The following is a 16,138-nucleotide window of genomic DNA, read 5'->3' on the forward strand; positions in this document are numbered from 1 at the left end:
TGTATTTATGGTGACTGGTATAAAAATTTCTTTTTGTCATTGTTTGCCGTAGTATTATTTTTCTACCATTACTGTTTGCTAACTCCAGCTCTTTTTATTTTTAATTTTTGTTAGCCACTGCTTATATATGGCGCATCTTTTGGGGGATGTGCTTTGATATGTCTGTGGGCAGTGATTATGTTAGGTACTTTTACGTATTTAAATATTGTATTTGTTGAAATGGATTTTCTGCGGCGTCCATCGTTTAGTTTCCGGACTGCAACCAATCATAACAACGCAGGTCATTGCTCATTGGTGCAAGAATAAAACTCAGTGGGAATTTTAAATTTGACAGCTTTTCGACTACAGGAAATTATGTGTACATTCTGGAACCTGTCATGTCGTAGCATTCTCAAAACCATGAGTGAGTTAATTTGCTTCTGTAGATATTAATGAGTGAACTTTCAGCATTGCAGCGTGTCAGCAATCTTAAGTATCGAAATAATTATGAAAAATCCGCCTCGATTGCACAAACTACCTGGTGTTTACCTATAGTCTGGGAGACGAGTCTTTGGTATTGACAGCTCGGTAGCGTCTTTCCGTTGCCTAGCGACCGCAGGCAGGCTGCCAATGACGGCCTGACTTTGAGCGGGTAGCAAGGGCCACGTTGCCGCTCTGAAACCCGGTCGCGCGCGCTTATGAAACTTACCAGTGTCTCGCGTGCAGGCGGTGCGGTCGTTCGTCGTTTGTCTGAAGTTGAATTCGCAGTTTATTTCGTTTTTGTTGTTTTTAGTGTTTCTTTGTTTATGTTTAGTTGTAAACAATGTCTAGTGCGGCGGGTAGTACCAGCCCAACACAAGAAGTGAAACGGAGGAAGAAAAGTGTACTACACACCCAGGCCCGTGAATTCGTGTGCTCTGTGAAGGATTACTTTGAGAAAGAAAAGGACAAAGGTGGGCCCTTAATTCCTGTTGTTCAGGTTGTGAAGAGAACTGCAGCAGCATTGAAAATAAGTAAGAACACTGTTGTAAAGATAGGGAAAGAACAGTATAGTGTAGATTGTGACGAGAGTGGCACAACAAAGCTGCACACACCAGGAAAGAAGCGACCGAGAAATAAGCAGGTGACAGCTTTGGACGATTTTCAGAAAGACGCTATTCGTCGTCATATATACAGCTATTATAAGAGAAGGGAACATCCCACTCTATCTAAATTACAGGTGTCGCTTCAGAAAGACGATCTTTTTAAAGGGAGCAAATTTTCATTGCGTACAGTGTTGAAAGACATAGGCTTCAGCTATTCACTGTTTAACGGACGCAAAATATTAATGGAACGGACAGATGTAGTTGCATGGCGGTGCAGATTTCTGCGCAGGATCATGGGTGTGGAATTCGAAAGTATAGTGTGGTTAGATGAAACTTGGGTCAATGCCAGCCATTCTTTACGTAGAGGCTGGAATGATGGAACGCCCGAGGGGACAATGGCAGTGCCTGTTGGCAAAGGAGGGCGTATTATTGTCTTACATGCAGGAACACCGAAAGGTTTTGTGCCAAGCTGCTTGAAAATGTTTCGGTCAAAAAAGACGGGAGATTACCATGAAGAAATGAACAGTGTAGTATTTCAAGAATGGTTCGTGACATCGCTTATGACGAATCTGAAAAGTCCATCAGTGATTGTTATGGACAATGCGCCTTATCATTCCGTTGTTCACGATAAGGCACCAACCTTGACAACAAAAAAAGACGATATCATTCAGTGGTTGAAACGGCGAAAAGTAGATTAAAGAGAAGATTTAAGGAAGGCGGAACTGCTCGAAATTGTGGCACAAAAGAAACCCCAATTTCCAACATATGTAATTGACGAGATTGCTAAAAGGCACGGGCATGAAATCGTTCGGCTTCCTCCATACCACTGTCACTTCAATGCAATTGAAGGAGTGTGGGCGCAGATAAAAAATTACATTGCTGCAAACAATAAAAAATTCACGATCTCTGAAGTGGAAACTCTCTTTCCAGCAGCTATCAATAAAGTGACAAGCTAGACGTGGGCTAAAATTTTAAACAGCACTGCAAGTGCCATCAGAGAGGCGGCCAAAACCGAAGGGGTTGTGGAAGAATGCATCGAAAATTTAATTATACATCTGGGAGAGAGCAGTGATAGTTCGAGTAGTGCTGAGGAACACAATGTCAAATCAGATTCTGACAGTGATGTGAGTGGTGTTTTTCCATTACAGTAACTACAACGTATTCAGGAATGTAAGGAGGGAGTTTGCTATCGATCTACAACCAGATCATCATATTGTGAGTACTTTCTTCAGATTATAACTCTTAATACACTGACCAATTATTCTGTAGCTTGTAGTAGAACAAATTAATAATGCTAATACTTAACAATGGAAACCAAAACTGCTAATGTTCAACAACTTGCGAAAATAGTTTTCATTTCAGTTGTGAAGTTTAACAAATAACTTTATTATGTTTCAGCATCTTAGATACTTGTACGAAATAGCTCTTATCAGTTTTCGAGTTATTATATTTCAAGCATCAACTTTAAATAAATTCACGCGTACCAATACGACTAGTATTTTGTCTCGCTTTTATTTCTGCTGCTAGAGAATACGCGTGTAGCAGACAGGGCGCCGCGTGCTGTGAGCCACGTTCGGCAACAGCGCCGTCTGCCCGCCGGAACTGTCAGTACCAGTCACTCGTCTCACGGACTATAGGTTTCAGTGTGGGTAACCACGCCTTCTTCAGAACATATATAAAACAGCTTGCCTAAATAGGCATAGTCAAAGACTAAAATCAACACCTACAATACATGGTACATATGCACCAAGTCAATAATAGTACTTATCTCAACCCTGTGTGTGCTGCCTCGCCCCAGCCAACGTACGATGGTCACAGGCTCTCCACCGAACTGAGGCACCGCAGGCTGCTCACATGCGCGGCTATCGAAATCACTGCGCGGCCAGGAAACGCTCTTCTTATGCATGGGAGCGGGATTACAAAGTTAACACGGATCGGGACCTAACAGATTGCCAAACGTTGTCACAAATAGCAAATTGAGCAATTGATAAAAGCCATGATGCGGGAATTAAGACATATTTAATAGCAACGCACGACAAACTTTGTGCATGCATTTTAAATCAGCCAAAAGCTAATATGGAGGCCCTAGAATTAGGTAGAAATTACAACTAAACTAAAAAGATAGCTATGCTAAGGACGTTACTGTTAACGGATAAAACTGCACTAATAATATCTGCAGCAGAAACAACCATAGTCGCTACATCGCCATAATACTAAGCAGCCGACAAGGCAGTAATCAGAAGTTAAAGATTTATAACATACCTTGGCTCCATGACCTTATAATTACATAGAAGCCAACGAAGATATATAAAATACCTCCTAAAAGCGCGCAGCAATAAGAAAATACAAATGGTGTTCTTCTTGGCTAACCAAACCCTCAACACAGTAGGAGGGAAAACGTACCAAACCGGGGGGGGGGGGGGGGGGGGTCGTTACCATCCGTGAACAGTCAACATCGTGCGCGTGTATCAACCAACTTCCACGTCATGTAACTTAATGTGAAGAATTAAGTAAGGGACCCAAACCTTCAAAGAAATTTCTGTTTTCTAATTGGAGCTGATCGTTAAGGACATCGTCTTTGGCATACTGCAGGTGTTTAAAAATCTGCATTTGCTCTAAGATGTCCAATTTTAAACCCTTAACTTCAGCATGAAGTAACTCGGCCACTTAGTATTATGGCGATGTAGCGACTATGGTTGTTCTGCTGCAGATATCATTAGCGCGGTTTTATCCGTTAACAATAACGCCTTTAGCATAGCTATCTGTTTAGTTCAGTTGTAATTTCTACCTAATTCTAGGGCCTCCATATTAGCTTGTGGCTGATTTAACTTCCGCTACACGAGAGGGCCCCCATGAAAAACGAATGATCTCAGGACAATGTAACTTCGTCGAAACATTTGTAAGGACATTCAGAAGAGAAATAACAAATGAGCAATTTAAAGAAACACCTTCTAGTTTGCACGCGACAGAGTAATATCTGTTAATTGCGCAGCATTTTTACATTCCGGGTTACAGACGTTGCGCAATGTGACGGTCATCTGCATTCACGACACCTTGGAACTGCACTAGAGTTAACATTTCACAGTTTTTTATAGCACTTTTTGAATGGTGCACCGTGGAATTTTCAGCTGTGGTGACGCAGTAAGTGCACTGACTGAAGATGGCACTTTACGTCCAGAATTCTCAGCCACGGCGACAGTTACTTCTTGAGCAATTTGTGGCGCAAATGGATGTCGTCCTCTCCCAGGAGCAATGCCCAAATCACCAGTTAATTCGAATGTTCGAATCATGTTCTTCAACCTGCCCTGCTGACCTTGCTCAGATCTATGTTGACTGTCTGCAACTGTAATGCACGCGGATGCTCGTGTTTCATCCCTCCGCAGCCGTACCAGCACCGGTACCTAACGGCAATCGTGACGCTAACACTGCTAACAAAACAAATCATGCAGCACAATGTCCGAACAGCATTCCTGTAAATTTGGGTTCCCACACGGTAAATAGTTTCCCGTCTACAATAGCGCAAGTAGTGAAAGCTTAATTACAGCCGCCCAGCACTAGGCACATTCAACGTCAAAATTCAACATTTAAATCTCTCCACAGCCACTTTCGTTATCCTTCCTGTTTTGGAACTGGAATAATTACATTCTTCTAGGATAGAGTTACCATTACAGATTATAATTGTAACGAACGGATAAAGGAAATTGAAGAAATTAAATAATTAGAGAAAATACGCAAATTAACGGAAAAATAATGTGGTGTGATGTTCCCCATGCAGTGTACACAAAAATATTCACAAACTGAAAGAACCGGAGGAAGATCTTTAAGACGTCCAAAGAAACGACGGGCAGTTTCACTTTATCATTACATCACAGCAAGAAAAAAGAGCTGTATCATATTGACCACTGTAAGGGGTCCACCATCCCCTGCTCAGAGATAAACACGTTTTGCCTCACACGAGTCGACGGTAGGCAGAATCGATTGCCAAGTGCCACGAGCGCTAAGTGAGTGAGTATAATAATAATCAGGGCGTAGCCTTCGGTCAGTGGGCATATCGTGGTCGGAATGGCGGGAGAAAGTATCTCGTGATGTCCTACCGGCTGAGTGTGCTCTCACCGCTGCTTGTTGCCCCCAGTACAACGCAACAGAAACATTATACAGAAACGCGACAAGTGATATCACCGAAGAGTCTTGAGTACATTTATGGAGTGACGAAAATACGCATTCGCGTCAACCGAACCAGCGGCTCAATAGACTGCAGTGATGACTGTGTACGCTAACTATCAAAATGGTTCAAATGGCTCTGAGCACTATGGGACTTAACATCTAAGGTCATCAGTCCCCTAGAACTTAGAACTAATTAAACCTAACTAACTAAGGACATCACACACATCCATGCCCGAGGCAGGATTCGAACCTGCGACCGTAGCAGTGGCGCGGTTCCGGACTGAGCGCCCAGAACCGCGAGACCACCGCGGCCGGCGCTAACTATCGTTACAGCGTGTGACGATATACCAAAGTATATAATCGTGTTGAAATTAACAGTAATTGGAAGTCTAAGACGAAAGTAGTGTCTGTCTCACTTGGTGTCTAACTAGAATACGTAGCTCAAACAGTGTAAATTATCTTGACAGTGATTATTGCAAGAGCCCCTCTACATGTTGGTGTTGTGGTCTTCAGTCCTGAGACTCGTTTGATGCAGCTCTCCATGCTACTCTATCCTGTGCAAGCTTCTTCATCTCCCAGTACCTACTGCAACCTACATCCTTCTGAATCTGCTTAGTGTATTCATCTCTTGGTCTCCCTCTACGATTTTTACCCTCCACGCTGCCCTCCAATGCTAAATTTGTGATCCCTTGATGCCTCAAAACATGTCCTACCAACCGATCCCTTCTTCTAGTCAAGTTGTGCCACAAACTTCTCTTCTCCCCAATCCTATTCAATACCTCCTCATTAGTTACATGATCTACCCACCTTATCTTCAGCATTCTTCTGTAGCACCACATTTCGAAAGCTTCTATTCTCTTCCTGCCCAAACTGGTTATCGTCCATGTTTCACTTCCATACATGGCTACACTCCATACAAATACTTTCAGAAACGACTTCCTGACACTTAAATCTATACTCGATGTTAACAAATTTCTCTTCTTCAGAAACGATTTCCTTGCCATTGCCAGTCTACATTTTATATCCTCTCTACTTCGACCATCATCAGTTATTTTACTCCCTAAATAGCAAACCTCCTTTACTACTTTAAGTGTCTCATTTCCTAATCTAATCCCCTCAGCATCACCCGATTTAATTTGACTACATTCCATTATCCTCGTTTTGGTTTTGTTGATGTTCATCTTATATCCCCCTTTCAAGACACTGTCCATTCCGTTCAACTACTCTTCCAAGTCCTTTGCTGTCTCTGACAGAATTACAATGTCATCGGTGAACCTCAAAGTTTTTATTTCTTCTCCATGGATTTTAATACCTAATCCGAATTTTTCTTTTGTTTCCTTTACTGCTTGCTCAATATACAGATTGAACAACATCGGGGAGAGGCTACAACCCTGTCTCACTCCTTTCCCAACCACTGCTTCCCTTTCATGCCCCTCGACTCTTATAACTGCCATCTGGTTTCTGTACAAATTGTAAATAGCCTTTCGCTCCCTGTATTTTACCCCTGCCACCTTCAGAATTTGAAAGAGAGTATTCCAGTTAACGTTGTCAAAAGCTTTCTCTAAGTCTACAAATGCTAGAAACGTAGGTTTGCCTTTTCTTAATCTTTCTTCTAAGATAAGTCGTAGGGTTAGTATTGCCTCACGTGTTCCAACATTTCTACGGAATCCAAACTGATCTTCCCCGAGGTCCGCTTCTACCAGTTTTTCCATTCGTCTGTAAAGAATTCGCGTTAGTATTTTGTAGCTGTGACTTATTAAACTGATAGTTCGGTAATTTTCACATCTGTCAACACCTGCTTTCTTTGGGATTTGAATTATTATATTCTTCTTGAAGACTGTGGGTATTTCGCCTGTCTCATACATCTTGCTCACCAGATGGTAGAGTTTTGTCATGACTGGCTCTCCCAAGGCCATCAGTAGTTCTAATGGAATGTTGTCTACTCCCGGGGCCTTGTTTCGACTCAGGTCTTTCAGTGCTCTGTCAAACTCTTCACGCAGTATCTTATCTCCCATTCCATCTTCATCTACATCCTCTTCCATTTCCATAATATTGTCCTCAAGTACATCGCCCTTGTATAAATCCACTATATACTCCTTCCACCTTTCTGCCTTCCCTTCTTTGCTTAGAACTGGGTTGCCATCTGAGCTCTTGATATTCATACAAGTGGTTCTCTTCTCTCCAAGGGTCTTTTTAATTTTCCTGTAGGCAGTATCTATCTTACCCCTAGTGAGACAAGCCTCTACATCCTTACATTTGTCCTCTAGCCATCCCTGCTTAGCCATTTTGCACTTCCTGTCGATCTCATTTTTGAGACGTTTGTATTCCTTTTTGCCTGCTTCATTTACTGCATTTTTATATTTTCTCCTTTCATCAATTAAATTCAATATTTCTTCTGTTACCCAAGGATTTCTACTACTGGTAGCCCACGTCTTTTTGCCTACTTGGTCCTCTGCTGCCTTCACTACTTCATCCCTCAGAGCTACCCATTCTTCTTCTACTGTACTTCTTTGCCCCATTCCTGTCAATTGTTCCCTTATGATTTCCCTGAAACTCTGTACAACCTCTGGTTCTTTCAGTTTATCCAGGTCCCATCTCCTTAAATTCCCGCCTTTTTGCAGTTTCTTCAGTTTCAATCTGCAGTTCATAACCAATATATTGTGGTCAGAATCCACATCTGCCCCTGGAAATGTCTTACAATTTAAAACCTGGTTCCTAAATCTCTGTCTTACCATTATGTAATCTATCTGATACCTTTTAGTATCTCCAGGATTCTTCCAGGTATACAACCTTCTTTCATAATTCTTGAACCAAGTGTTAGCTATGATTAAGTTATGCTCTGTGCAAAATTCTACAAGGCGGCTTCCTCTTTCATTTCTTCCCCCCAATCCATATTCACCTACTATGTTTCCTTTCTCCCTTTTCCTACTGACGAATTCCAGTCACCCATGACTATTAAATTTTCGTCTCCCTTCACTACCTGAATAATTTCTTTTATCTCGTCATACATTTCATCAATTTCTTCATCATCTGCAGAGCTAGTTGGCATATAAACTTGTACTACTGTGGTAGGCATGGGCTTTGTGTCTATCTTGGCCACAATAATGCGTTCACTTTGCTGTTTGTAGTAACTAACCCGCACTCCTATTTTTTTATTCATTATTAAACCTACTCCTGCATTACCCCTATTTGATTTTGTATTTATAACCCTGTAATCACCTGACCAAAAGTCTTGTTCCTCCTGCCACCGAACTTCACTAATTCCCACTATATGTAACTGTAACCTATCCATTTCCCTTTTTTAAATTTTCTAACCTACCTGCCCGATTAAGGGATCTGACATTCCACGCTCCGATCCGTAGAATGCCAGTTTTCTTTCTCCTGATAACGATGCCCTCTTGAGTAGTCCCCGCCCGGAGATCCGAATGAGGGACTATTTTACCTCCGGAATATTTTACCCAAGAGGACGCCATCATCATTTAATCATACAGTAAAGCTGCATGTCCTCGGGAAAAATTACGGCTGTAGTTTCCCCTTGCTTTCAGCCGTTCGCAGTACCAGCACAGCAAGGCCGTTTTGGTTAATGTTAGAAGGCCAGATCAGTCAATCATCCAGACTGTTGCCCCTGCAACTACTGAAAAGGCTACTGCCCCTCTTCAGGAACCACATGTTTGTCTGGCCTCTCAACAGATACCCCTCCGTTGTGGTTGTACCTACGGTACGGCCATCTGTATCGCTGAGGCACGCAAGCCTCCCCACCAACGGCAAGGTCCACGGTTCCCCTCTACATAGTGTTTGATATTGTTGTGCAGCAGCATTCTGATTAGATACGACTCCCAATTAGCGCTTATCTATTGAGTCACGCTCACATAAAAATTAGAAAATGGTTCTGAGCAATATGGGACGTAACATCTATGGTCATTAGTCCCTTAGAACTTAAAACTACTTAAACCTAACTAACCTAAGGACATCACACAACACCGAGTCATCACGAGGCAGAGAAAATCCCTGACCCCGCCGGGAATCGAACCCGGGAACCCGGGCGTGGGAAGCGAGAACGCTACCGCACGATCACGAGCTGCGGACTAAAGATTAGAACTCAGGCTGCTATTCAATTGCCGGCCGGTGTGGCCGAGCGGTTCTAGGCGCTACAGTCTGGTGCCGCGCGACCGCTACGGTCACAGGTTCGAATCCTGCCTCGGGCATTGATGTGCGTATTGTCCTTAGGTTAGTTAGGTTTAAGTAGTTCTAAGTTCTAGGGGACTGATGACCTCAGCAGTTAAGTCCCATAGTGCTCAGAGCCATTTGCTATTCAATTATTAACAATCGACGGAATTTAATATGGAGTACATGGGAACGGAGGCTTTGTCGGCGAATCTCGATGAAGGATTTTTCTCGGGTTATTAGTCGAATAAACCCGTCGTTGGCGGTAACGTTTTCACAGGTTTCCACTCGTCATCTTCAGGTGAAGTGTCGGGTTCATCTCCATTGTGTGTCTTTATAGCCGCTGGACCACAGACTGCTCTGTCTCGACTGCAGACATGCAATAGACATGAATCCGACACTTCTCCTGAAGTTGACGAGTAGGAAACTTATGGACACATTGCCGTACAACGACGCCTTGACTCGGATGATAGACCGAGAAAAATTCATCGTCTTTTATCGGGAGTATTGCAACACGAAGCCGGAAGAAGCGCCAGCAGCTATGATACCGACCTGTGGAAGCTTCTTAAGTTGCGGCAAGTGGATTCCAGCCACCTCCACTATCGCGGGCACCATGGCCCGAGGAAGGTTCAGCACTGGACTCGTGTTCAGCAGCAAGAGGCTGGTGTTCTTCGCAATCTCGTGCATTGGTGGTAGCGACTCGCCAAAGTATTTCGCTGCCATAGCGTTGATGGCAGGCTCCACATACCACTCGTAGTACCAGTTTAGGTACACGGAGAAGAACGTGTTCTTCACGCGCTGGAGGAAGTTCATCCTGTAGATTCCTGGAGAGAACTGGGTAGGGATGTAGGAAGGGTTGGTCGGATTGCCGAACCGGTAATCGGTCCACGTCATGTGGACGGACGAGAACATGGCGATGTGGGGCGCCTGGAACTTGTGCACGAAAGGCAGCATACAATCGGAGTGGAACATTTCAGTAAAGACGAGATCGAACGACTCGTTGGATTTCATAAGTTCCTGCATAGCACGAGACTCAAGTGTAGCCTCGCACGTGTTCAGAGCTGTCGCCTCGATACCGCACACGTCTGTGAAAATGTTGTTGGTTCCGATCCCTGGGAAGAAAGGGACGTTCTCTAGCACTAGGGGCATGGAGCCCACCAAGCTGACGTCCGTGTAGTTGGGCGACGGCTGGCGCTGTGGGAAGTGGCTGTAGACGGTCACTCGGTGCCCTCGAGCAGCCAGGGCCTTCATGAGGGGCTCGTACACCACGAAGTGGCTGACGCCCGGGTACGGAAACAGGCCCAGCACGTTTGCCGCACCAGCTGGATCCAGGGGCGCGGCGCAGAGCAGGGCTGCCACCAGCACCCACGTATTCATCTAAACAGAAAGCAAACAACCGAAAATCCAGAATGGAACAACGACTATATTATGAAAAGGACAGATTGCTACTAAACATCTCCTCTGAGGAGACAGAGGAGATAGAGAAGATCCAAAGAAGAGCGGCACGTTTCGTCACAGGGTTATTTGGTAAGCGTGATAGCGTTACGGAGATGTTTAGCAAACTCAAGTGGCAGACTCTGCAAGAGAGGCGCTCTGCATCGCGGTGTAGCTTGCTGTCCAGGGTTCGAGAGGGTGCGTTTCTGGATGAGGTATCGAATATATTGCTTCCCCCTACTTATACCTCCCGAGGAGATTACGAATGTAAAATTAGAGAGATTCGAGTGCGCACGGAGGCTTTCCGGCAGTCGTTCTTCCCGCGAACCATACGCGACTGGAACACGAAAGGGAGGTAATGACAGTGGCACGTAAAGTGCCCTCCGCCACACACCGTTGGGTGGCTTGCGGAGTATAAATGTAGATGTAGATATAGGTGTAGGAGTAGACAGGCACAACAAAAAGACTGCTAAACATGTGAGCTTTCGACCAAAAGGCCTTCTTCTAACGTAGGAAACACACGTACACTTCCACGTAAGCACAACTCACACACATGACAACTGATCCAGAATAACATTTTCACTCTGCAGCGGAGTGTGCGCTGATATGAAACTTCCTGGCAGATTGAAACTGTGTGTCGGACCGAGAATCGATCTCGGGACCTTTGCCTTTCGCGGGGAAGTGCTCTACAATCTGAGCTACCCAAGTCCTCACAGCTTACTTCTGCCAGTACCTCGTCTCCTACCTTCTGGAGCACTTGCCCGCGAAAGGCAAAGGTCCCAAGTTCGAGTCTCGGTCCAGCACACAGTTTTAATCTGCCAGGAAGTTTCATGGCAACTGATTCTGGTCACTGAGATCCGGCTTCGGCGACCAGGGACAATTGTGAATGTGTGTGTGTATTCTGCATTAGAAGAAGGTCTTTTGGCCGAAAGGTCATAAGCAATTTTTTTGTCGAGTCTGTCAGCGAGTCAGCATTTCCTCTGTATGACGAGCAGTAATCTCCCCTACTCAAAATGTTGTCGGTAAACAGAAAGTAAGATTTTTTTTTAGTTTCTTCCTTGCGTTTCCTACTTTCATTAAAAGGTGCACGCACGATGAACCTCATTGTAGATTTGACACTTAGAAAATGAAGTAGATAAGAAATAAATAAGTCTCCACCTGTGCAAGATTTGACGAAATTTCGGAGACTTTGTAACGGAACAACTATGCCAGATACATAAACATTAACTGCTTTTAAATCGCTTTCGATACAAATATTAGTTGATTAATCTTGAAACTACGAGTATATGTGAATGCTGCCAATGGATGTATCTCAGTAAACTTGTAAAAAGTGTTAATTACAATATGCGCATTATTTTAAAAAGACGAAAACACGTAAAAGTTATTTATCAAATTTTAAGCGACTGCTTTACTTCGGGGGTTTAATTAATTCTTTAATGAAGAGAAAAATTAATACTGCGAAAATCTAGCAATCGGAATGGACGATTGGTTTGGAGCGCTCTGTTGTGCTCTGTGAAAAAAGGCGACAGTGGTGAGGGGTTGAACGGTTGTACACGCACTGTTGATGGCCACGGTTGTAAAATTATTGTGGTGCTAAAAATCCGTCGAATCTTCAACAAAGTGGTGTAGCTTTTTCCTTACACGCCAATAAGTCGTCCCTGCAACCATCAAGTCGCGGATGCAGAATTTTAAGACTTACAACACTCTGAAATTTAGTAAGCCATACTGCTACTGGAGCAACGTCTCTGGGAAGAGTAATGTTGCTTGGAGCATATTAAGCTATCAGAGACGTGAAGAAAGGGTGTGAGATCTTCGCTCGCCACACTTACGATAGGGAAAACCTCGACAAGGCAAGACTTGCAGTTTTTTCAGAAAAGTTTTTTTCTTAACAGAGTATCAGTCACGACAGGTCAAAATGAAACAACAATTAATTTTAACATTATAGTTTATTACTAACAGTGATTAGACTTTTGTCTCATCAGTATCTTACTGTATTATCTTCAGTCCTTCTTCATTGATTAATAACAATATTTTGTATAAAAATTACTGTCTTTCGAATCATGATATATTTAGGTTATAGGATTACAGAATGCAATGCTAAAAATCAGCAGTTTTAAGTACCTATGCACTGATTGCCATTTGCTGACGTAAATTTTGCTAACTGAAAGTCCACAATCCAGTTAATAATTTTCAAAAATTCATTACATAATACGGTTTAAAGATGGCTGCCAGTAAATTGGATTAGAATCAGTTTGGCTTACTTCCATCGTGAAATCCTGAGTAAAAAGTACAGTTAACAACTTTGCTTCTAAATTCACAGTAAACTTACGAATTAATTAAAATCAAATTAACTCCTACAGAACTTGGTAATAATATGCACCTAGACGTTGTATTTTTTTCAAAGGATTTAATAAGGTAAGGCACAATCTTCTCTTTCCCTATACTTACAAATTAAGCTGTTCAACGCATGGATATATTTAAGTATCACAACGATACTGAAGGTAGACAGTGTTATGATTAAGGAGTGAATTTTACTATTGAACTCCTGTGTCCCTCAGTCTGTTCGGAATCAGTAATCAATCGCCTTAATTGTTTAACAGCAATACTTTTAGTAACCGCGCTGTTCAGTTCATAAAGAAAAGTAATAATAATATCGTTATTTGAACAAATAAATAAATTCAAATGCTCCAGTGAGCTATAGGGAAATTTTTTTGTGTTCGCTGATAACTTTTGCGAAGGCTAAAAATTACCATCTTTGCTACAGTCAAGCGCATGCGCCACAGCTAAGCAGGTGCCAGCCATAGCGTCCGAATTCCCATGCAGCGGCCGATGACCAGAACAACAGCTTTCGTTATTCAGTATAAAAGTTATGACCTTGCTTGGTCCATTTAAGCGATATTAACACATGCAACAAACAACTGTAAGACCAGCTTGCCAAACAACATGTTTTATAATAGCTGTCAAATAGAAAAATTGCAAATTGAATTTACGTAAAACCATGAGGATTTTCTCACAACATGGACGTAAATTTCGCTGCTTATTTATCCTACGTAATTACTGCTCATTTTTGTCAGCGATTTACTAAAATTCTGAAGCTACATCTCTTTGACAATAAAAATGGGATACTGTACTGACGACCATGTGCGCAGAGAACAGCATTATTGTGTGCTGTGGACGGTTGTTTGCAAGAATTTGTCTATTACTGAAATAGCAATTTCATTAAGTTCCGTTTTAAGGTTGGTCTGGGAAGCTGCTGGTGGAGATGGATGTATGAAAATGTGTAAATAATGTGTATGTGTAAATGGACAAAAGGAGGGACACTGCAAAAAGATAACTGACAACAACAAAAATTCTGTAAGTCAAGAGCACTATCTTGTATTTAATAATGTTTTTCTGTATATGCGATTTGTGTGAGCGTGTAGTTTTTATAACGAGATTAAAATAACTGAGTGAGTTCATCTTACGAAATTTTAATAAATACGGAATAATATATACATGTTTCTTTCACAACAGTAAAATAATTGATATTTATTATTTAAGCGAAAAAAAGGAAACAAAGAAACACATGTTCTCTCTCTCTCTCTCTCTCTCTCTCTCTCTCTCTCTCTCTCACACACACACACACACACACACACACACACACACACACACACACAGAGAGAGAGAGAGAGAGAGAGAGAGAGAGAGAGAGAGAGAGAGAAAGTATTTATGCGTTTTCAAATGCATTTGCAAATCAAGTCCGATGATGGAAATAAGTAAGTAGATGTAAAAAAAAAAAAAACAAGACAGAATGTCATCGAAATTCCTTTTCAACACAGAGATGTTTGGCTTTGTGGAAGAAGTTACAATATTGTTTTCGTAACATTCCACATTCGTGATCGGACATTCCTTTGACTGGGACACGCGTCCTGCATTCCACTGTAGCACTGTAAGATGATCTTACTTGAAATCCTTTCTTCACATTCTCCCCAACCAGAAATCTAAATATGAGAAGTTCCATCAAGAACTCATTTGAAACAAATTCGCGTTAACTGGGCTGTAGCACGTAGAGGTATCCAAATGCGTAAGTAATCCATTGCACAGACGTTGTGCACGGAAAAATGGGCTTCTGAAAGCAGTGTAACTTAGTGATTCACTATCGGCCCTTCAACGTATATATTCAATTGAAAGTTCAAAAATGTTAACAATCGCCACAAGTTTATCTAGTGTAAATTCATTATTAAAGGAAGAGTAATAAGCAATCTGTCAACGGGTATCATCCCACGTTGGGATTCATGATAATGAAGATTCAGAACAACTAGCCAAGAAAAATACTTCAGTACAACAAACTAACGTTCAAAACGACCAGTACAACCTATAATAAAAGTCCTATGTGAAAATGTTCGAGAAGATTGCTTAGAATGTCTTACGGCACTGAGTGAAAATGAGAAACGTAAAAACCTTTTACACAATTGAGAAGTTATTCTAAAATGTACACTGAACGAAATAATGGCATCACAACAAATAAATGCAGATTATCTTTCCCTTTGCTGATCATTGCACCGAACTGCTGCGTTTGCGTAGCCTACATGTGTGACGAAGACACTGTTATGAACTGGCGTCAGCCGCTGAGCTATGAGACATTACAACGATGTGAAAGACCACCAACTGGAACATTGTGCTGAGTTGTAAGCAAATGTTTACGTAATACTCTCAAGAGTATACCTTCAGCGCCAGTATGAACATTTTGCCATTACAACGTAGCTTCCGACGTACTAGTATCCATCTATCAGACTGTGCTAATGAGTACCGTGACTCGTACGTACCACTCAATAATATCTTTGTACGGATCACAAATGTTTTGTTAATTTAATGATGCATTTAGTCCACTCTAAAGGACTGTACAAGAAAGACAAAATATCAGAAAAATAGTTCTGTATTTAAATACACTACTGGCCATTAAAATTGCTACACGACGAAGATGACGTGCTACAGACGCAAAATTTAACCGACAGGAAGAAGATGCTGTGATATACAAATGATTAGCTTTTCAGAGCATTCACACAAGGTTGGCGCCGGTGGCAACACCTACAACGTGCTGACATGAGGTAAGTTTCCAACCGATTTCTCATACACAAACAGCAGTTGACCGGCGCTGTCTGGTGAAACGTTGTTGTCATGCCTCGTGTAAGGAGGAGAAATGCGTACCATCACGTTTCCGACTTCGATAAAGGTCGGATTTTAGCCCATCGCGATTGTGGTTTATCGTATCGCGACATTGCTGCTCGCGTTGGTCGAGATCCAATGACTGTTAGCAATACGAAACGCCGTTC

General features: G+C 42.3%; 1 protein-coding gene across 1 annotated transcript in view; it reads right to left on the reverse strand.

Moving 5' to 3' along the window:
- LOC124795392 (UDP-glucosyltransferase 2-like) overlaps nt 1-16,138 on the reverse strand; it is a 716,702-nt gene that overhangs the window by 61,622 nt on the left and 638,942 nt on the right. The window contains exon 4 of the mRNA XM_047259404.1: nt 9,945-10,769. Within this exon, the coding sequence (XP_047115360.1) occupies nt 9,945-10,769 (825 nt within the window). The remainder of the gene's footprint in view (nt 1-9,944; nt 10,770-16,138) is intronic.

The sequence above is a fragment of the Schistocerca piceifrons genome, chromosome 4 (assembly GCF_021461385.2).
Source record: "Schistocerca piceifrons isolate TAMUIC-IGC-003096 chromosome 4, iqSchPice1.1, whole genome shotgun sequence".
NCBI lineage: Eukaryota > Metazoa > Arthropoda > Insecta > Orthoptera > Acrididae > Schistocerca > Schistocerca piceifrons.